The sequence below is a fragment of the Thunnus albacares genome, chromosome 7, assembly GCF_914725855.1.
Source record: "Thunnus albacares chromosome 7, fThuAlb1.1, whole genome shotgun sequence".
Taxonomy (NCBI): Eukaryota; Metazoa; Chordata; class Actinopteri; order Scombriformes; family Scombridae; genus Thunnus; species Thunnus albacares.
In genome coordinates this window covers 33,800,875-33,824,589 of record NC_058112.1, presented here as the reverse complement: position 1 = coordinate 33,824,589, position 23,715 = coordinate 33,800,875, and the positions used below count along the sequence as shown (strand labels likewise).

General features: G+C 38.5%; 1 protein-coding gene and 1 long non-coding RNA gene across 3 annotated transcripts in view; one reads left to right on the top strand and one right to left on the bottom strand.

Moving 5' to 3' along the window:
- Window positions 1-1,996: 1,996 nt before the first annotated feature.
- The window catches only part of aass (aminoadipate-semialdehyde synthase), a 33,212-nt gene continuing 11,493 nt past the window's right edge, over window positions 1,997-23,715 (bottom strand). For both annotated transcript variants that reach the window (XM_044355598.1, XM_044355597.1), the window contains exons 10-24: window positions 23,558-23,680; window positions 19,695-19,806; window positions 19,412-19,471; window positions 18,013-18,080; window positions 13,390-13,511; window positions 12,321-12,450; window positions 11,131-11,241; window positions 9,841-9,949; window positions 8,903-9,043; window positions 8,641-8,808; window positions 8,345-8,440; window positions 7,568-7,683; window positions 4,897-4,985; window positions 4,623-4,799; window positions 1,997-3,854 (exon numbers count right to left, since the gene is read on the bottom strand). In XM_044355598.1, coding sequence (XP_044211533.1) covers window positions 3,736-3,854; window positions 4,623-4,799; window positions 4,897-4,985; window positions 7,568-7,683; window positions 8,345-8,440; window positions 8,641-8,808; window positions 8,903-9,043; window positions 9,841-9,949; window positions 11,131-11,241; window positions 12,321-12,450; window positions 13,390-13,511; window positions 18,013-18,080; window positions 19,412-19,471; window positions 19,695-19,806; window positions 23,558-23,680 — 1,741 coding nt within the window. In that variant the 3' untranslated portion in view covers window positions 1,997-3,735. The remainder of the gene's footprint in view (window positions 3,855-4,622; window positions 4,800-4,896; window positions 4,986-7,567; window positions 7,684-8,344; window positions 8,441-8,640; window positions 8,809-8,902; window positions 9,044-9,840; window positions 9,950-11,130; window positions 11,242-12,320; window positions 12,451-13,389; window positions 13,512-18,012; window positions 18,081-19,411; window positions 19,472-19,694; window positions 19,807-23,557; window positions 23,681-23,715) is intronic.
- LOC122985217 lies at window positions 11,248-12,190 on the top strand. Its single transcript, XR_006404066.1, has 2 exons — window positions 11,248-11,566; window positions 11,674-12,190. It is a non-coding gene; the product is annotated as an uncharacterized LOC122985217 (long non-coding RNA).

The following is a 23,715-nucleotide window of genomic DNA, read 5'->3' as shown; positions in this document are numbered from 1 at the left end:
GGGCTGGTATCGCGGAAAACAAGAAAAATGATCTATGAAACGGATTAGGGTGATGGTGCGACCTGCACTGTAAAATTCCTCAGTTTTATCTCCTTGCTCTTTTTAAGTTGTTTTAAATTTTTGTGTACGCAACTAGCGACCTCCAGCTACTTTGTGAGGAAACATTGAAACGTTCTTAACATTCAGAAACATCCTTTTGAAATCTCAGCTGTGCAACAGGTCATTAATAATGCAGATTTTATGTAAATAGCTTCAGAAACAGTCTGCTGGAGGACAGATGGGAATCTGGGCTGTGAGAAAAGACGGATTTAGAAAAAACTAAACAACTTTTGGTGAATAAAACATCACAGATATGTTCAAAATAGACTCAATATTTATAAAAATATGTCAAAGAAGGCAATAATACCAGATCTTTAAAGTAGAATTATCACCTCTCTGACAATGTCAACAGTTGTTGACAATAGCTGTTGTATTGGATTTCATTATATATATATATATATATATATATATATATATATATATATATATATATATATCCAGCAGAAATTAAGAGTTAACAAGGATATATGGCACAGAATAATTCAAAGGAATGAAGGTTTACTAGTAGAAAATCAATGCTACAACCAACAGGAAAAACATAACACAATAAATTATTCCTGCTTACCTGTACTGGTTCTGTATGTAGTGGTGCAGATAGTTGTGGTTTGAGTTCTCTGACGCTGAGACCGGTGACCCTGAGAGGAACGTGGTCTGTGGTGCTCAAATAACAAAACATTACATTTGGAATTTCTTTACAAGGTTGTAAAATTGTACTCATATTTCTTTAGAAGCCACTTTAGAGGATGTAGTGAACCAACACACTTATTAAAGCTTTAAGTGTTATCAGTTATAAATAAAATTACACATTTACATTTTTAAAAATGTACTATAAATGGTTTGATTGCATTTACTTTGAGGATATGCATTAATAAACTGAAATGTTAATAAAATAATGCAAAGATTATTAAATCTACAAATTATTAATTCTATTTTCTGTCTTTGAATGAAGAAAGAAAAGGAAAGAACTTTAACAAAAATTTAACAGAATGATTTTTTATTTATGTAACCGTTTTTACATTTTTATAACGCAAAAAATGTTCTATCAAAACAAGCTTTTACAAATGAATGTGTGTTTTATAATCATGAATAGCATAAAAGTCAACTCAAACAGTGAAGACAAAAAAAACAACAAAAATAAAAACTCTGTTCAGGTTGATTTCATAATTTGAATTGTAGAAATATTATTTTAATATAAGGGTTTAAAATCTGGTAAATCAAACCAATTATCAGATTGATATTCTGTCAAATCAGAATTTTATTTGACAAATAATAACATGTGTTATTGTGGTGGTGTTCTCTTTTGCACATAAGTTAATTTGTAAAAACTTTAATCTGAATTCTTTCTTTATAAATCTGACAGGAACAACACACGGTTGTTTAAAACCTTCTTAAGCACCACATATAAACTTTATATCAGTTATACATAAGGCTATATTCTTTTGAATATATATCTCAGGTACATTTAAAATAAAACTGTCTCAGAATATATTTAACCCATTTAAAGCATGTTACAAACCGTTTATATGGTGACCAAATACTCCCCAAAAAATAAAAATAAATATTGCTCAGGTGGCAGAAATATTCATAAATCTGGGGAACTTTACAAAAGATTTCACAAATACAGAATTTACTCTTCAAAACATCTCAAGATTTCTACCTCTGAGCCTGACAGAAGCCGAGAGCTGCTGTTACTGATCATGTTTACAGTATCGAGATCAAGAGTGAAAAAATATTACAACTGAAATTTGAAATGTGATTATTATTTCTATAAATTTAACTCAAGGCCAGTGGTCTACATGGTAAGCATAATAAATTCATAAAATTTTGTTTTAATGTGAAAATAATCAGATGTCAGGATGCTGCTTGTTGTTGAGATCCCTGTTTGTTTTTTTAAACCAGCTAATGCGTAAACTTGGCTACATTTCCATAAACAACCTTGCTATCATATTTAACGATAGCAGCTACATACAGTAGTTGTTGGTAATGCTGACAAACTGCATGTAGATAATGCCTGACAATGGAAATAAAAGTTATGATATCCCTAATGATACGGTCAGCTGTTCTACACCCTTGTTAGCTTCACAAACTAGCATTAGCTTCACATACCAACAGGACAAACTAATGTTAGCTTCACAAACTAACGTTAGCTTAACAGACTAACATTAGCTTCACAAACTAACGTTAGCTTAACAGACTAACATTAGCCTCACAAACTAGCATTAGCTTCACATACTGACAGGACAAACTAATGTTAGCTTCACAAACTAACGTTAGCTTAACAGACTAACGTTAGCTTCACAAACTAACGTTAGCTTAACAGACTGACGTTAGATACAGTCACAATGGCAGTCTGAAATGTTCAAATTAATTTAATTATCTCTGGATAATGAGCTTGATAAACTACTAATTTGATACTTTGAATTGTACCAATGTTATTTTAATGTAAGGGCAATCAAATGTTTGAGTAAATATTTTCATATATTTGGATACTGAGAAGATTAAATTGCATAAATATTGTATAAGAGCCACAGAAACATAAATTTTTACCTACAAAATAAGATTAACTCATGATCCTGCTCAAACCAGACAAAAATATTCATTAGCAGCTGCATTCTTCTTCATTAGTGTTCATGCTGAACAATACAGTAGACAACTACAATACATACAATTACAGTACTGATGGGAACTTTTGATACTATTTTATGGTTCTTTGACTTTTGCTATGGTTAAATTTCCATGAAATGTTTTTGTTGAAATACTGAAGCAGGTTTGTAACTATGGTGACGACTTTCTTTTTTGATTTTTTTCACAGTTTGTGAAGGTCAGAGAAGTTTTGAGCTGGTTTTGTTGGAGTTTTAATTAATACAGAAATCAGTGACAAATTTTGAGGTCATGGGAAGAAAGACAGTTATAACTATAAAGGTTTAGCGTCTTTGTTGATTTCTAACCAAGCGACACTTTACAAAACAAGCCTTCCAATAACAAGAGCACCAATATGGTTTTACATACACTGGATGTGAGAATTTACCATAAAGTCTCCGGGAGATATAGTTTCAAATCCAAGTCAGACCTGGTTTCCACAGTAGTTTAACCTGATGAATGACACAATGTTTGTGCTTTTTAATGCTTTGGATTTCTAAATGCTGAAATAGTTAAAATAAAAGTGTTTTATCAGTCAACCTTTTTCACATCTTCACAGAAGAACTTTTCTCTGAATCAGCTGACGCCAGTGAAAACAGTGATTTCAGTTCGGCGCACATGAGCAAGTGAAGCCAAACTCAGGATATTAATATTTCACTGCAGATTACTGAACATCATCATCAGCTGCCTTTTCAGCTTTTTGACCTGAAACTAACAGAAACTTTTAAAACATCGCCAGATAATCATAAGGTTTCATTTTTCCCTTGTTGGCCTTGGAACCCTTTGTTTTTGAAAAGAAAAAGAAAAAACATCTCTGATATTTATTTTTATCAGCTGCTGGTGAGTTAAAAATATAATTTTATACACCGACTATAAGCAGGCAGGTCTGAGATGGTGAAAAGGCAGAAATGATCGCATGTGGATTATATAAACTTTCTCTGGAGTTGTTAGACAGGACATTTACAGTGAGTATCTGCTCTCTTTGGAGCTTCAGCTCTACTCCTGCAAGGTGCTCTTGAACATGAAGTTCAGTCCTTCCTCCTTCAGTCGGGCCAGCACTGGGCTGTAGATGTCCTTCGTCATCGGTATGACCAGACCCTTTGTACTGATTTCACCTGCAGAGAAAAAATATATATATATAGCTTTAGGTTCAAACATCAGTCCAATAACATTAACTCTTCAGTGTTACATCTACTGTCTGGAGAATAACTAGGCAACCACTGGTTTCAGTTCATGTTCAGAAAATACAGCAGGTAAACAGGCTGCATTTTGATTCATATAGCACCTTTCTAGTCTTACGACCAAGTGCTTCACCCTACATGTCAACATTCACCCATTCACACACACATTCATACACTTGATGGTAGAGGCAGCCAGGCAAGGTGCCAACACTCATTCACACACACACACACACCAATGGCACAGCCTTCAGGAGCAATTTGAGGTTCAGTTTTTTGCCCAAGGACACTCCAACATGCAAACCGGAGGAGCCGGGGATCAGACCACCAATCTTCCAATTAGTGGGCGACCCGCTCTACCTCCTGAACCACGACCGCTCCAGGTTACATCATAGTGACAGACTAACGTTAGCTTCACAGACTGAGTATTGAGGTTACGTTAGGTAGATGTAGATGCAATTAAGATCTGCTTCAAAAAAGCACTTTGCTCTTGTTGTTCTGATTAGAGCAATGTGACAAAATGAGCCAGAGGAAATTATTTCCTGTTGAAAATTGTAGTTGGCATGTTGCTGTAATCATCAATGTCAAGATTTCAATTGTTAAATTACTGTAAATGAGAGGAACAAATGGAGGTTAAGTAAACATACATTATGCATGAGAAGAATTTTAGAGACAAACAAAATCTTCCTGAGTGATGTCACTGACCATTGAGGACCATACGTGCAGCAATGGCTGCTGGGTATCCTACAGTCTTGGCCATGGCGGAGAAGCCATTGGGATCACCGTACACCACCAGGCTGATGTGTTTGGTCTCCAGCTCGCCAGTTGGGTGGCGAAGCCCCACATCATTCCTCATGATGATCATGTCTCGCTCGCCCTTATCTGACCACAGGAGAGAGAGGCCGTTAGTAGTTTACAAGTATTACGTCTCAGTCGTATTCTTCAGATTTGTGACAATAAAAATCAATTTGTGTCTCACCGAAGGACAGTTTGACTTCCAGATGTTTTGTCAGAGCAGTCAGAATGCTGTCTGCGTGAGGCACCGCCTCGTCGCTCAGCATCCCAAACCTGAAAACACAAGAGGAAGAAAAACAAGAAAAGAACAAGACTTTCCTCACAATAAAATAACCTTCACAAAGCCGTATTAAAAGCTTTAAAAGAAAATTACTCTGCGGGGCTGCAGCAGCAACCCACACATCCTTGGCTAAATCTAAAGAGATGAGCAGTTGCTTTTTGTCACTGCTTTACTGGTGAATTGAATACATGAACAACAAGTCATTCAATTTGAGCTGCGAGTGTGCTGGCTTTTTACCCTTTTAACGGCACAGATGGAATGTTTCCAACAGTTCACTTTTACTATTATAGGAATTTGTGTTTCAATGTCAGCGTGGCCCTCTTCCCTTCACCGCCAGCAGCAGCAGAACAATCACAGCGCAGAGCCTTGGTCTGAAGAGAGACCATTGGAAAAGCTGTCGAGCAATGAGCGAGTAGGACACACTCATTGGCAGCTTCAGCACATTTTAGGTTAAAATTTAGTTTTGACAAAACCACATGAAGTGTAAATTAAAAAGTTTACCGAGGGTGTAATCTAAGCAACTGGGGAAGATAAAGGAAGAAGAAACCTGTGGGAAAATGCAATGAAAATGCAAAAAAAAGGGCAATGCAAAGTTGGACTTGAACAACAAAATCTCAGGCTCAACCAAAGAAGGAAACACAAGAGAGAATGCTCGGAAAGCTGACAACAGCAACATGCTGGGGGCTACAGCGTCACTCCACTCATAGCTGACGCTCGTCAAGTCAGAGATTTGTAATAAAATCAATGCCGACATCTCAGAGGTTACCACGACAATGAGAGGGGGAGAGAGCAGCGCTGAAAGCCAAAAATGACGCAGCCATAACAGAGCGAAAAGCCCAGATGGACTCAGAAAACTAAACTTTGAAGGAGTTAGCAGACTCGGCTAGAGGTTCTTTGAATGTGCTGCAGGAGCAAGATGAAACTCTCAGAAAAATGCCCAGACCTAGAGGGGCGCTTGAAAAGACAGAACTTGGGAGAGGTCGGAATGAAAGAGGAGAAAGAAGATGGCCAAAAAACAAAGGATCTTGTGGCTCAGATGTTAGAAAAGGCTCTAGATAGACTGAGCACATACAGCCCGACGGAGACGCCCTGGTGACAACGAGCCACTGCGACACCTGATTGTGAGGATACGTTATTGTCACACTTATGAAGACATAACACAGACAACGATGTTCATCAAGGATCTGACATTCCAGGGTCAACCGATCCAAATCTTCAGGGACCTCCTACCTGAAGTGGTTAAATGCCAAGCTGCATTCAGTCCGGCCAGGAGGAACCTACGCAACAAACCTGGAGTCAGATTTGGACCCTGCCAAGCTACGAGTGTCACACAACAGGTCAGAGATGTTCTTTACAGATCCAGAGGATGCTCGTTGGTATGCGGAGCTCCATTTCAGACCTCCAGATAAAGACTGAGAATGGTCTCTAACCGGAGCCTCATACAGGTGACCATACAGAGCGGCTCTTACCGAAGGTTTTTGTTCATATTGAAGGTTAAATTGCACATTCTGTCACCGTTAGTATTTCTCACAAAGTGTTGCAGCCTTCTGTTCAAGGGTCTGAGTTTATAGACATATCTCTGCTACTGAACCAACTTACACTGTGTCCTGACAGCAAACAAGCGTCCAACTATCACGTCGCATTGGATGTTCTCTGTGCACATTGAATCTGTAAAATATGCACTTCTGTTACATCATGTAAAGAAACCATGTTCCTATTAGCTGTGGAGATCTGACTGGAGATTTAACCATCCAGTGCAAACTGCTTACTTATTAAAGTACAAAATTCCTACGTTTGTACTTTTTGAACAGAAAACATTGGTCATTCACTTTGATAAGGTTACTCCAGCTTTCTTTTAGGTTTTGTAGTGAAATGAGATATCGTACAGATAACTATTCATTTCAACTGTATGAATCAGCCGTTTCCCGTCTGTGACACCGTGTCCTACAGCGCTTCAATGCGAGCGACAGGAAGTAAATAGAAACAGGGCACGATGCGTAGCTGTGTCTCCTGTGGCCAGTTAGGACATTTCAATAGAAAACAAAGCAATCAAACTGATTTTGTCGCTGACGCTTTCTCGTGTCGCAATCAGTTAGGACACGGTGTTATATAATAACTGTGAATGATTACAGTTAAGAGGAACAAATACAAAAATTAGATGCAGAAAACGCCACTCAAGCATCCAGAGCATATAAATACCATCTCAATCTAATACTTTCTGAAAAGAAAATCTAGAGCTTTCATATTTACTAAACTGACCTGTTTCGAATTTGGAGATAAACCACACAAACTGCTACCAAAACAACCAGTAGGACCATAAATGTGCAGACAGACACTTAACAAAACAGAGATACATTTAATCCCTATGAACTATGGACAGTAAATAATCAAAATAAAGTAAAAGGACAAAAAAGCTGCATTTTCCTGCTGTTTACACTAATGATTGACAGTCCAACCTAAAAACTTTGCCCTTTGCAGAGCCACTGGACTTTCAACTTATTTATTTATATATTCAACATATGTTAAATATTCCCAACCCAGTGGGAACCTTTAATACCGTCTTTTTGTCTCTCACCATCTCAGGGACTCCATCCTGAAGTCGTCCTTTTCGATGCGTTCGTATACGGCTTCTTCAAATGCATCCTGGGAGATGGAAGAGGACAATCCCATCTGCTGACAGAGGAGCTCTTTCTGTAGAGAAGAGAGAACACATCAGCGTCTACGGTTCACAGTTTCTTGTTTTAGCTCCTCTATACTTCTAAGAATATCACAGTGAAACGCAGGTTTGTTTTCTGACTTTCCAGGTTGTTAAGTGAGTTCTTCACTGTTCTTCATTGTTGAAAATGTTTGATTTTACAATGATTCTGCTGGAGGTTTGATATGGTGACTTCAGCCAGTTCATTTTTGTGGTTCTTCTTCGCGTTCTGGAGATAGTTTTGGTCAAAATGGACATGTTCAGTGTCGTAGTGGCATTTTACATCAGCCTACCACTCTTCACTACAAATATGTTCTGTTATCCTCGTATATAGACGATACCACGATTTATCTTCATCTCCTAAACTGTCGCCTACTCCTCTATTTAGACATGGAGATATTAAATACTTCTAGACATGGCTTATTTGTCTTCTCTTTGCCAGATTAAAAAGATTTTTGAAGTGCTTTCAGAAAAAAACAAACAGGTGGGAATTTAAAATTGCTAATCATGCTTTGATTTCTTCATTCGATTTAAAAAAAACAAATGACAGACAGTAGAAAGAAGCAGGGCTGCTCAGTGGCTGCCTCTCAACCATGTGTTTGGATGTTTTCATCGTCCCTTTTACACTCTGATTGGATCCTCAGCGGAGGTTCTTACCCAGGAGACAGGAGAGGAAGTACTCTGCAGGATGGGACAGGGCTCGCTGTTGATCAGACCCAGTTTGAGAAAACCACTCATGGCCTTCGAGAAGCCCTGTGAGGGAGAACAAGAGCTAAAGTGAGTCGCAATACGCACAAGAAACAAAAGAGAAATGTGGGAAAATATCTTTGTTCCTATCATGCGCTGATCTGAATTTCAGGAAACATTTTATAAAGACTTTTTTAGTTTAATTTTGATTGAAGTACAGGTGTGTCTGTGGTAACTGATAACTGGCCGAATGAACCAGATTGTACCTTGAAGCGCAGTGTTCCTCTGATCAGTGTGTGTGCCGTCTGGATGCCGTACGGCTCGGCGTATTTGGTGCTGTCGCGGTTTGGAAATCCCTCCAGGTTGAAACCGGGAAGGAAATCCATCGGTGTCGTGGAGTCCATGAGAGCGCCGCCGGCTGGGATGCTCACCACCTGGATGAAAACACACAAAGTACATTTTAACATAATCTTTTCCACAGCAAATCCTGCGAAGTCATCATTTATTGCTCCTCAGAGTCGTCTGTACCTCGCTGTCTTTGAGGAAGACTGCGGGGCTGATGGTGTTGAGGAGAACGCCGTACGGACTCCAGCTGAACTTGTAGCGAAGAGGATTGTCTGAACACTCCGGAGCAGGAAGACCGCCGCAGAACGAGCTGTAGGACTCCACCTGAACGACAGCAGAACACACACACACACACACACAGTGTTAATTGTTTTGTTAGAGTTCATGCGCAGCATTTTTACCTAAAAAGTGGCTTACAGTAACAATCTCGAAAATCTGTTTCCTTCTCTTTGGCGGCACCTATGGTGATAATATTGACCAATTTTTTGTTTGAAATTTCTTTTAATTAATTAACTAATTTATTATTTTTTATCAAATGTATTATTTTGATCAAATTTATCAAATTATTTAAAGTAAAATTATTTTATTTTATGAGTTTTTTAAATTAATAAAATAACTTAAAATCCTATTATATATATATATAATTGAGGGGGTTTGTCTGTCTGTCTGTCTGTCTGTTTTGCACTCATTGTCCTCTGATGACGCACATGTGGTTGCCAGGGGTTACAGCCAATTGCTTTCCAGTTTGATCACCTGTTTATGACGATCTACCACACTACTAACAAACACACGTAATGAGTCTGATAAGGTCTGATTGATTGAAATGTTGCACAGCAGCAGAAAATAAATAAAAAAAACACTGTGGTAGCAGAAAGCAGTGTGTGGATTCTTCTTTGCGTCATAGTGTCAGAAAAGCTGGACCCAAATAAAACCGGGTCATATAGATCCCATTCTGCTTCAGATCAGTTCTGGTTTTATGTGTGACGTCGTCTGGTTCTGGATTAAAATGTGTGTGAAGTCAGTCTGTTTAATGGGTCAATATGAGAGCCGGAGAGCTTCACCCTGCATGTGTTCAAACAATCATTATCAAACACAAACACACAGAGTGTTTGCTGACTCACAGTGCAGCCGTCGGCTTTGGCTCGGTCGATACACTCCATGGCGAGCATGTGGTCAATGCCTGGATCCAGACCCATCTCATTCACTATGGTGACGCCCGCCTCTTCCGCACTGACACACACACACACACACACATATATACACATTTTAATTAATTCCATCCGTTTAAAGGATAAGGCTGGTGATTTTCTACATGTTTCTTAATTGTGAACAAATCTCAAAGCAGAGCCAAACCAACTACTTACAATAACAGTGATCATGTTTTCAGTCTCTAGAGAGTAGTTCTTTGTTCTACATTGTAAATTTCTCAAAGAACTTCAGAACAAAGTCAAGAGGTTGTGATACGTACACAACAAGCTGGCAAAGCTGGAAACATAAACCACGTTCCCGCACGTGCTCAGTGGCGTCTGCCTTACACAGAACTACTCTCTGGAGACTGTAAAGGTGATCATTGTTATTAATCTTTGGAGCTGTTTCTAAACGAACTAACATGATTAAAACTCTTCGCTGCAGCAATTAGTTGATTAATCAATTAGTTGCCAACTATTAAATTAATCGCCAACTATTTTGATAATTGATTAATCGTTTTGGTTACTTTAGTTTGATTAGAAACTAAACTTGTACCAATCTGAGCATGTGCAGGAAAACGGTTCTGTTTACAGCTTCGCTAGCTTGATGTGCTAAATAACACAATGTCCTGACTTTGTACCACATTATAGATTTCTCAAAGAACTTCGGAATAAAGTCCTGATGTTGTGTTATGTAGCACAACAAGCTAGCGAAGCTGTAAACAGAACCACGTTCCCGCACATGCTCAGTTGCGTCTGCCTTACTACTCTCTGGAGACTGAAAACATGATGCTGTTATTAGTCTTTGGAGCCGTTTCTGAACAAGCTAACGTGATCAAACTCTTCATGATGAAGGAACATGTGACCCGGTGCAGCGGTGTGACTCACTAACGTGTTTTTAATCAGATATATCAGCTTTGATACAAACACAATACTTGTTCGTAGATCAGTTCATTGTTGGTTTGGATCCAAACATGAGATTTGTTGACATTTTTTTGATTATTTTCAATTTAACAATTACTTTTTAATCATTATTCATTATCTTTTATTATTAGCCAATTTAGGCCATGAAGGTATTTTTCTCTCCTAACAGGCTAAACATTTCTAGCCTGATGTATATTTTTTTATAAATGACTGCTGAATACATGTTCAAAGTGTACACACAATTGGAAATAGGAAAAATGTTTTAATCCTGTTTAATCTTTGTTGTGTTGTGTTTGTCACCTGCTCTGCAGCTCCTTCATGGCAGGACTCAGGTAACTGGCTGTAACCATGTTCACCTTCCTCTTGATGCAGTGTTTGGCGATGAGCGGGTGGTACGCGTACGGCAGCATGCTGAGGAGCAGAGGGAGGGTTGGGTCAGGACAGAGAGCTGCTGGATTCATAGTAACATAACAGACATCAGAGCCAAGAGGGAGATTCCCTGAACCCCATCCAGGTCCCCTTCTTCCCCCCTTATTGACCAGATGAAAGAGCTGCTCACTGCTGGCTCTAAACCCCCTCAGCGTCCACCAAACCATTAATGTTGGGGACATAACAACTACTCATCAATTTATTATTTACCTGCCTGAACGATGCAGCAGTCGTCCGTCTACAGTTGGTGCAAAATGCAGCAACGAGACTTCCAACCAACACTTGACGTGGGGAACACATCTCTCAGGTCTTACTTCTTATTACACCAGCTTCCCATTTGTTTCAGAATTCATTTTAAGATTCTATTGATTGCTTTTAAATCGCTACATGGTCTGTCTCTGCTTTACATTTCAGCTCTTTTAACCCTTTATTCTGCACTGAGACCCCTCAGATCAGAGAACCAACGGCTGCTGAAAGTCCAGGCTTAAAACAAAAGGGTTTGTTTTTAAATGTTTTTACTGTTTTAGCTCCGACGCTGTGGAACAAAGATCCCTCTCAGTATTTTAAAAAGCTTTTAAAAACCCACCTGTTCACACTGGCATTTGTATAACCTTTTTATAGCACCTACTCAAATGTTTTTATGATGTTCTTTTTATATTTTGTTTTATCTCTGTGTGTTTGTAATTTCTAAATTGTCTTATTTCTTTATGTTCTATCTCTGCTTCTCTATATTGAAATATTTGTGCTGAATTTGCACCTTTATTTTATGGTATTGTATTTTGTGAAGCACCTTGTAACTCTGGTTTTGAAAGATGCTTCAGGAATAAAGTTTACTTACTTACATACAGTGTTCTGTAGGCACCGCCTCCTTTTGGCGGTGTGACCAGCTGAAAAAACTGTCTCTAAGTAAATTAAAAGGACGTTATATTCACCTTGTGGTACTGTCGTATTTTTAGAATATGTTAGAATTAACCCCTCTACCCTCAAAGTTACACGTTTAACCGTGTGTTTGAATGTCTGCATGTCGTCACTCAGCGTGTCCACAGCAGCGTCTACTGTACCTGATGACCAAGTCGTGATCTTTGACCAGAGAGTCCAGGTGTCCCTCCTGGCTGGTGGCGTCCAGCATGACGGGGATGGTGTTTGGATATGTGGCTGCCAGCTCCTCCGCCTGCCTCAGCAGCACTGAGGCTGAACACAAACACGAGACAAACCACGTGATTAATACAGGAAATAAATGAATCATCTACAGTGAACTTCAAAGGTCCTGGAAACTTATTTTCTTAGAATTTATGTGACACACCTGAGCGGATGGTAATATTTATATTAGTGTTTGTGATGCTCAGTCATGTCTTACAACTGACCACAAACTGTATCTTTATTTTGTGGCTACTTATTGTTTTTTAAAGCAGGTTTCTATAGAGAACTGAAGTCATCACTTAAAGGACAGGTTCACAATTTTTCACGTGTCTTAAACCAGCAGTCAGGTGTCCATATGAACAGTGAAAGAGGTTTTCCTCGCTGTAATCATTCCTCCTGTTCATACTGGATATTAAAAGATCCTTCAAATGTGCTTTCAATGTAAAGTGATGGAGGCCAAAATCCACAGTGTGTCCACACAGTCATTTAAAAGTCTGTGTGAAGCTTCTATTCAGCTTCATCAGTCTGAGTTAGTCATATCAAGTGGATATCTGACACATTTACAGTCTTTTTAGCATCAAATTCCCTCTTTGTGTTTCCCTGTTGAGCTGCAGGTGGAAGTATAGTAACAAAAAGAGGAACTTTGGCACTAAAAGTAACGTTGAAAGATATCTACTTGATTTGACTCATTTGGATGCTGAAGCTTCATATTAGCTTCAGATAAACTTTTAAATACATTTTTTGTACAGAAGGAGGACTGTGGATTTTGTCCTCCATCACTTCCATTGTAAGGTCATTATGAAGGGATCTTCTAATGGTCAGTATGAACAGGAGGAATGATTACAGCAAGAAAAACAGGTTTCAGGTTTAAGACAGATCTGAGAACTGTGAACTCGTCCTTTGAGCCGGTTCCACTTGCTGATGAAGACTTTGAGATGCAGTTGAAAGCTCTGAGGAGTTCAGATTTTTGTTGCCGGAGGACAAACTCACCCACAGTGACCTGAGTCCCCTCATCGCGGGTCAGATACTCAACAACAGGTCCGGAGACGTATCCTGAACCCAGCAGCAGGACTCGCTTCATCCCGCTCTTCTTCATGATCTGAGCTTTCTCCCTGACGGACGTTAGAAACACTGATTCAGAAAGTCAGGACACATCAATCATCAAAAACTTCAACACATAACACACAGAACTGTGTTTCCATCCAACAAGCACAGATTTAAAACATCTGAACAAACAACTTGAGTTTATAAAAGATGGAAGCAGCAGCGCAGAGAAAGTGAGTATTTTAATAAAACCATGAATGTAATACTTCCATCTGGTCCTTTAAATAATGGATGATTGGATGGGAACCAGACTCTTCATCCACTAAAGTTACAGCCAACTTTGACTATTTACACATTTTATTGTCATTGACACTTTTTCTGAGTGAATAACTGGATGATAAAGAAAAACCCGACATGGTTACGTCAACATTACCTTCATAAAGAAGGAAACTGGTACAATAAAAAATCCTTTCCTTACAAATTAAAGTTTTATAGCAGTGAAAGTGAAAACGCTCCCGCCTTTAAACTTTCAATTTACTACGTTCAATTCGTTTTTGATACAGCTTTAAACATTTTAACAATTTTAAACTTTAACAGAAGTTCTCTGCAGTTTTCAGTGACAGGCTGCAGTTAAAGGAACAGCAGCTGTTTGTGAGTCATATTTTCAGATCAGTGCAGGCAAACAATCAAATGTGTACAAAGTCAAAGAAGCAGTCAGACTTTTCTTGATCAAAAGTGATTTTTGATGTGATGTGAAGATTGTAACAAGATGAGCAGGATGAGCAGGAGGAGGATGAGCAGGATGAGGAGGAGCAGGAGGAGGAGGAGCATGGGGAGGACGGTGTCAACAAAACATTTAAATTATATTAAATAATAAAGAATAAAATCAAATGTAAGAAAATGTTGGTTCAGTTTTCTCTAATATTCCTTTTTACGCCAAAATTATCTCCTTCCCCGTCGCCAGCAGGTGAGTTTGCCTTTCTGTTAGTTAGTTAGTTAGTTATTGAACATCACTGCTGATCAGCGCTGGAGCCGATCAATATCTGATTATCTGATCACTGCAGAGTCGTTTGATCCAGTAATAAATGCTGATGTTAGTGGATGTTTGTGGATGTTTAGTGTCACACTAACCAAAAATAACATGTAAAATTAATGTTTTCACATATTATGTCTTAAATTTCATATGTGAAATATATATATAAATATATTATATATGTATATTAGTAAATATTGATATTACAGTTAAGCTTAAAAAACAACTATTAATAATAATAATAATTAATATAAAATGTCAACAATACATCATCATTAGATATGAAATGAATATAAATAACCATATTAATAAGTTATTATTATTCATCAATATTATATTACTTGGAATTTATTAATTTTAATGTTTAAAAATAAAAATAACTCACAAGTAATATTAAAATAACTAAAATTATTAATTTAAAGTACTAAAACAATATTTCTGTTAATACCTTACTTCACTGTAGTGCTTTACACACTAGACATGTTTGACTAGTAATGTAACACATGTTCTTTTCAATTACTTGGATTTAGAAATTATATTTATTTAGTGAAATGTTCATTTATATATTTTATATCATTTTTATTTCTCACCTCAAATGTAAAATCATTTGAATCCTATAAAAACATTCAGGATAAATTGATTTCTAATATAATTGTAGACTGTACAGGATCAATACAGGAGACATGACGTCAGTGTCTCTATTGATAACTGATCAAATCATTAACTCTTCTGATTAATCGTTTCTGTTTCCAGCTTCTCAACTCTGACAATTTACACCTTTATTTATTATCATTATTATTTATTTATTTATTTTTTAAAATTGTACATGAAAGTGAAATAAATTTATGTTGAACAGTTCGACATTTGAAGACGTCATCTTGGAACCGGATAATAATAATAATAATGATAATAATAATAATAATAATGATAATAATTGAGCAAAGTGGTGATTATAAACTTTAGCCAAACTTAAAGAATAAACCAGATTAAGACTAACTGACGACTCACTTTCAATGTCTTGACAGTTTTTTAGAAAGTAGTGATTATTTAACGTAACCAACAGTGAGAATTAAAGCCGTCGACATTGTTTTAATTAAACTGAGGTCTTCTTCATACAACTACATTCAGTTAAACAGTCTGATTCTGCCTGCTGGATTATCTTCATAACAATAACACCATAATAAAGACATCGCCTCAAGTGACACTGTGGAATTAATATCCCACCAACCACCATCCACCCCCCCCCCCCCCCCCCCCCCCCCCCCCCCAGAGTCAGACCCCTGCACTCGTTAGCTTTGGCCTAATTGGATGTGACACTGCACACATGCACGAGTCGCAGCGGGACAGAGCGGAGGTCCGACCGGCGGTCCACCCGCTGCCGCCGCCGCCGCCACCGCCGCCGAGCCTCATCCTCTTAATTAAAAACAAAAAGAACAGAGACGTTCCCTCAGGAGGATTTCTCCCCGAGTTTACATATCTTAAGGAGCCAAACTGAATCACAGGGATTAAGATTTGGTGGCATGGCTTGTCTGGAAAAATGATACTTAGGATCAATTAGGGAGGAAAACTCATCAAGTCTTAGAGGCGGCCTAAATATGAGCGAGCAGAGTGATTCTCAAGATGCTAAAAATCTCTTGGAACAAGCTGTTTATTGGAGCCATTGAGGAGCCAAACTGCACTGAGCCTGAATCTTAATAATCTATAGAAACAAACATACTGTTAGGGGTTAACGAGTCAGAATTCATTTAATAGGGAAGCTCATTAAAACATTTCTAACAGTGACATTGACTGAAGCTGGCGGGCTATAAAAAAAAAAAGTGAAACGTGTGATCGATCGACAGAATTTAACCCGAACAATTAATCAAAGCAGATTAAAAAGATGAAACTTAAGGAGGATCAGAATGCTGATGAGGATTTCACAGATTGCGAGTGGATGATAAACATGCAGGTGAATGATTTGTTTTAACAGGCTGAGAAATCTCTTGTTATTTTGTCTTATACAAAGTCAGAGGAGATGATCCATTTCTTCTCTATGTATGTGTGTCCGGTTAGAAAGAGAGACGTCCACGGAGCGTTTAGCCTGCTAGCATGAATACTGGAAGGAGAGACGCAACGAAAAGATGCGAACAGAGAGGAACGAGACGTCATTTCCTCTGAACTTTCCTCGGTTTTGATGAAGCCGTCAGTCGGCTTTTAAGGGGACATATTCTGCTTTTTTGTTATTTTATGTTATTTATATCCTGTTTTGATGTTAAACATGGTCAAAGTTCCAAAACTTGAGGTAGAAATGCTGCCTGCAAGTCAAAAGTCAGGGCTTCAACCTGCTCTCAACGCTTTGTTTGCGACATTTATTTTCTACCTTGCTGACGTCAGAACGTTGCACGTGCCCGCAAACGGCCGTCTGTAACCAATCAGAACAGAGTGGGCTCATCAGGAGGGCGGGGCCTTAAAGAGACAGGAGCTAAAACTTCCTGTTTCAGACAGAGGCTGAACTGAGGGGCTGCATAAAGGACCAGTAGAAGATAAATAAGAAGTTTTTAACTGGAAATCATGCAAAGATATTCCAGTAGCAAACATTGTGCCACAGGTTTGGTGACACTTTGTTTTTGTGGACACATTGTAGTCCTCTTCAGAGATGTAATAGCTGTCAGAAACTCTCTCATGACATGAAACGGTGAATTTTTTTCCTCTTTCAATAGAGAGAAGCTGACAGTTTCCATCCAATTCCAGTCTTTGTGCTAAACTAGACATAGAAACGAAACTGATATTCATCATCTCATCTGACTCCTGTAAAGACGGCTATCAAGAAGATTTCCCAAACTGTCCAAACTTTAAAAATCGCACACCAAAACGGGACAAAATAAGACGGACTGATGTGACAGAAAGGGTGATGGCGGGGTTTGTTTTTTTTATGCAAAGTGAGAAGAAAAGATGTTTCTACTCCCCCGATACCTAAAGACAAACTCCAGCGTCTGAGGTTGGCTAGCAGCGGTAGCTTATTTGCACGCTAGCCATGCAAAGGTGTTAATGCAGAGGCAGGTTGGCACAGCAGACACCAGAGGGCAGCACTGTGCAGGAACAACCACAAGGTGACTGTTAGTCGCTACGAGTCCAGTTTCCAGCACTGCTGCTGCTGCTGGAAGACACTAAAACATTACAAACTGCAACGCTAACAAAGGAGGTGTTATAAGGAGGGAAAACAGCAAAAAACGGCAAACTACAAAGCACAAAAACGCTGTTATTAACTGTGATTATCAAACGCTACAGTTTAGGAAGTTAGAACAGGTGAGCTACATTAGTACACGATGATAAATGTTACCTGTCTCGTAATCTTTAGACATTTCATCCATTGATTGGTTGCATTAATTCGTAGGTGAAACAGGTGTTTTCCACAGTAATTTTTTGACATGTTGACACACAAACAAACGCTAAACATTCTACAAAAAAAACTTCAGTTGATAAACATGCAGCAGCTAACAGTTAATACAGACAATATGATGTATAAGATACTCACAGGCTCATGAAACAAGTCTTACCTTCTCTCTCGAAGTTTTTCAATGTATTCAAACTTCGGGGTGAGGACTCCGTTTGAGGTGATGACGGCCTTTATTAAGAAAGAAATTTAAAAAAAAAGGTGAAAAAAATTAATAGAAAAGTATTCAATATGTTAAATAATATGCACAAGAGTAAATAAATCTTGTCAAAATGCCACTAAATTCTACACACTAGTCCTTTAAGAATTAAATCAGTTTACCAGATATATCAATGTTACACATTGTCAGTTTTTTCTTATAATTTCTGTAAAACATCCTGTAAGTTAACCATGAAATACCTGACATTTACTCAGAACATTTCCAGGAAATGAGTGCAAAGTTAAAAGGACCTACAAAATAAAGCGCAACCAATAATTTATATTGATTTTAAAGTGATGCACCTTGGTGATCTAGAAGAGTTTCACCTGTTGACAGTTCTGTTAGTGGTGAACAAAAGGGCTTTGATTGGAAAATGGCTTAAAAACCATAAAAGAATGGATTGACCTATAAATACATCTTCTCTCATTTAAATCTCCGTCATGTTCACACCAACGTTAGCAGGACTGGTTTCAGCTGCTCTGCACATTTTAAATGGGATGAACTGCAAACTTGAGTCTAACGTTCTTCTTGGAGATTTTAAAGCTTTATTTTGTTTTTATATTTTATTATTGATGTTTTTTTTTATGATTCTTGTCACTGTTTTTATTAATTCCTTGTTTATTATGTTGTTTGTGTCTGTCTGCCGATTGTGTTCTTGTTCTCATGTTTCTCTCTTGGAAAACAGATCTTAATCTCAATGAGACTGTCTGATTAAATAAAGATTAAATAACAATAAATTATATTTATATATATATATATATATATATATATATATATACTATATCGAGAATTACATTTAAGCTATGAATTCCAATCGATGTCTATGAAGAAAAGTTGCTTATCCAGATGTCAATAATAAGATCTGACTTTGTATAATAATATAATAGTGACATTAAGGGCAGATCTTCCAATTTAAATCATTTTTTCACTTCCATGTACAGAATAACTATGAGTTGATATAAATCTGTACATATATACATATATTTATTTATGTGTGTGTTGTCTAGTTGACACTTTTTGCTCCGATACTACTTTTGTTTATATGTGTTCCTTAAAAAAAACAAAACTAAATAAAAAGTAAATCACAAAAATGACAACAAAAAAAATCATTCATTCATTGAGATAACAGGAATAATAATAATAATAATAATAAATATTAACACTGTTTCATGCTCATTTCTGCTTAAATACAGTTGAGATTATAGGATAAATGTTAAGTTAGAACATTAAGTTGTGACCTTGAAATAACAATAAAACATTAAACTGGAAACTGTTGCAAATACAGTAAAATATTTGAACTCACGTCTCTGACTTGCGGGCTGAACTCCTCTTCCTCCAGCGGTCTGGTGGCGTCTGAAGGCAGCTGATGACGAGAAAACATGACATTTACAGAAGAAACAAAAAAAACAAACAAGTCCTGTCTCTCAGGGTTTTTATTTGCTCTGTTAACCACGTGAAACCTGTCGCAGCGTTCTCCCGCAGCCACACGCCAGCACTGAGCGGCAACCTCAGAGTGTAACAGAAAACCCAACGACGCCACCGGCTGTTCTCGCCTCACCTCTCGCATAAAGAACCGGACGTCTTACCATCTCCCAGATGTAGGGGAAGAGTCGGTCTCCGAAGTACTCTGTGGCTTCGATGGGGAGCTGAGCGGGAAGGTTGTCGATGGAGCACATGAGGATCCCGTTTCCCTCCACGCTGCCAAAAAAACAAAACATGAGAGGTGATGAGAGGAGGAGAAAGGATTATACTGGAGCAGCATCTTTAAATCCAGTTAAACACGTTCCTGTACTGCACTGCCTCTCACTGAACCTTAAACCTGCATTAACTGACCTGCAACTGAGACCACAATGATGTGTTGAAAAAATAAAGTGTTGAGACAGCAGTGGTCCCCAACCCCCGGGCCGCGGACCGGTACCAGTCCGTAGGTCATTTGGTACCGGGATGCACAGAAAGATTAAATAACTTACATTATTTCCGTTTTATTTATTATCCAAGTCTGAACAATGTTTTATTTTGAAAAATGACGGGATTCTCTTCATTACATCCGTCTAAGATTGACTCTTGACGCATGTCAAGACGCTTGTCTCGGTCATGTGATACGTTACCGCTAAAATTAAACCCACAAGCTAGCAAAACGAGTAAAAAACAAACGTCTTTAGAAAGCTTCTTTGTGAAGAGGAAAAGGCCCAGTGAGGAGACAGAAGAAGAAGAACATCACAACAGCATTGAAAACCCTGTTGACATTTCCAACATCCCATCTGTGTGAAGACGGGTTTTCTGCAGTGACAGCAACCAAAACAAAATGACGGAGTAGACCGGACAGAAGCAACACACCTCGGGTGTCATTGTCTCCCGTTAACTCCTCGATGGGACCGACTCGTTGCAGAGAAACAAACGTCAGGGCTCCCACTGATTCAGCGTTATGTCCAGTTGTATTTTTCATGCACTTTATATTTGTTTTTGTGGTGTATCTTATTTTGAAGGGATGTTTAAACGTTACCATAGCGACCAGAGAGTGTTCGGGGGGCAGAGAGGATGTTACTCATGTTATGTTGTTTTTATACATCCATGAATGTTATGAGGACGCTGCTAATAAAGTTGCGTACGAGTACACAGTGGATTCAGGTTTATTATTATATTTAGAAAATACCAGTTTTTATGTCGGTTGTATCGTTTTAGTTTGTTGTATTCATCCGCCGGTCTGTGAAAATATTGTCTGACATTAAACCGGTCCCTGGCGCAAAAAAGGTTGGGGACCTCTGCTTTAAGGTACCAACACTTTCACCACTCAGGCTGTTGAGGCTGTATGGATCCTTAAAGAGGACCTATTCTGGTATTCTGCACATTTCCAGCTCTATATTTATATTCTGGGGCTCTACTGGAATATCTTTGCATGATTTCCAGTTAAAAACTCCTTATTTATCTTCTACTGGTCCTTTATGCAGCCCCTCAGTTCAGCCTCTGTCTGAAACAGGCGGTTGTAGCTCCTGTCTCTTTAAGGCCCCGCCTCCTGATGAGCGCACTCTGTTCTGATTGGTCAGCTTCAGGAAGCTTCCTGCAGCTCCAGAGGTTATGTAAACAAACAGTAATAGTACGATTTAACTTCATTTTCTCGTTCTTTACTCAAAATGGCAACTTCTCAAATACATCCGTACACGTTGAAAAGCCCGAATCGGATCAAAAATATTCGAGCGGACGACGCAAACAACCCACAGAAAAAAACCTGCACGACAAGAGGACGTCAGGAAAGTAGAAAAAATGTTTTCAGAAGAGGCTGAAACCTTTGAGCTTTGTTTCGCAAGCAGCATTTTTTTTTTTTTTTTTTTTACACATACATTCACCACAAGTTTTGAAAGTTTGACCATGAACATCCACACAACAACAAAAAGCAGAATACCTGCAGACACAACTCAGGGCTTCAAAAAAGGGGAATCTCTAATTAGTTTTCCAGGTTGCACCAATTGTTTATTAATATTTAGTTAATATTGTAGAAATAACAATGGTAGAACTTAACATTACACAGTAAAGATACGAGCCTGTCAACAATGAAACTACAATGACTTTAAGTTGGGTAACAATACGAAGGTTCACATTGCATTTTATATCTTTTGTTACACTTCCACCACCACTGCTACCCCTCTCCTGAAGCCAAACCTTCGCCCTTGACTATTGCAGAGGCTGTATTTTGTAAGAAAACTTCATGTTGTGGACAAGAGACTTTTTATCCGTCAATTTAAAAAGACTTTTATCAGGTAGAAGTATTCAGGCATGGTATGGTAACCTGACGGTTCAATTAAAGTCTAAGCCGTTTCTCCTTGTGCAGACCGCCGTGAAGGTTACAGGGAGGAATTCTGCTTATGAATGAGAAGTCTGCGGTTAAAGAGGAGAATAGTGAACAATGAAAGATCCATCTCACATCCTTCACTCTGAATATAAGTGTTTACCTTCTGGACGACGGTTCACAGTTTCCAAAAACGTGGAATGAATAGTTTATGAAAACTCATTTGTTCCACCTTCCATTCAGATTTGAAATGGCAGCGGATCGATGCTGCGTTAGTGGAATGTTACATGGTCACGGAGCACTTTATAGTAGAGCCTATAGGCGTCTACAATACTGGTACGATGTGTAATAACAGTGCACTATTACTTTACTGGTTTTATCAGTTTTAAGTGTTGTATTTGTCTTTTTGTTTGTGGTTTCTGTTGCACGGATGAACATTGTGTTTGTTTAAATATATTTTTATGTATGTACTGGATGCTTTGTGATGCTGAGTCTGAGAATCATTTCCCCACAGTGAAAATATACAAGTATATCTTATCTTATGTGAACTAACTTGTAATGTTGTACATCCCCAGTAACTCCAAAACAGCCCAAAGATCAGCAGAATAAAAGTATAAGTCTTGATTTATTGAAGATTTGGTGTTATGGCCCTTTTTGACTCTTTTGTTTTTTATAAATACTGAGTTATTTTAAACATATGTGTGACTAGCTCTAGTTGTCTAGATTTCTCTAAATCCATCTTTCCTTACAGCTCAGATTCTTCTCTGTCCTCCAGCAGCCTGTTTCTGAAGATATTTACATAAATCTGCATTATTAATGAGCGCCTCCTCTGATTGGCTGGAGGTGTGGCCCCCCACCTTCACCCCCAGCCAATCAGAACAGGACCTAATGAATGCAGCAGCATGTTTACCTGCAGTAATGTCTGCAGCTGGAGATGTAAGACAGTTTATAGTGTCTATGAAGAGGAGTCTGATCCTGAATGAAGGAAGAAGCTGCTGCTGCACAGCTGAGACTCAACAGGATGTTTCAACAGTGAGATTGTGTTTAAGTTTCTTCACAGAGTCAAAGTCATTTTTTCAAACGTAGCCGGAGGTTGCTAGCTTAGCTTTAGCACAGATATATTATATTCAGTAGTAAATCCTTCAGCGTGTTGAGTCTCGTTGAGCAGACAGTCGGCTGCACACACACAACCACTCAGTGATAACGGAGGGAAGACTGTCTCTAAATATGAATTTCAGACATTCCTGACATGAAGTTTCATCCTCTGGAAGACTGTAAAGAGTTTTTAGCTGCTGAACAAGCAGCAACACTTCCAGTGTTCTGCTTTACTCGTCATCCTGCTGCAAACTGCAACTACAGGAAGTTACGTAAACACTCAGCGTAGCGCTGGACGGCGGTGAGCTCACGCTAAAGCTTCCTGAGGATTTGATTTGACTTTCTGGAGTTACGTAATAACGGGTATTACCTCAACACTGCTCGCTCTTTAGGCACGAATTTAAACATTTGAAATAACTTAAAAAGCCTGAGGAGACAGAACGGAGTCATTTTACAGCACAGGAGGCCTCATCATCACCCTGATCCATTCAAACATCAGTTTTCTTGTTTTCCACAATAAAAGCCCTTTATTAAACAGAAACATGCAGGTGATGTTGGACTGTACCGTACCTGTCGTGATCGATGTGCTGGTCAGCGTCGTACATACAGAAAGGCTTATCAATGGTGGTGCAGTCGTTCATGAACTCTATAGAGCCTCCGGCGTCGGCGGATATGTCACAGATCGCCAGCAGCCTGTAGAGAGAGAGAGAGAGAGAGAGAGAGAGAGA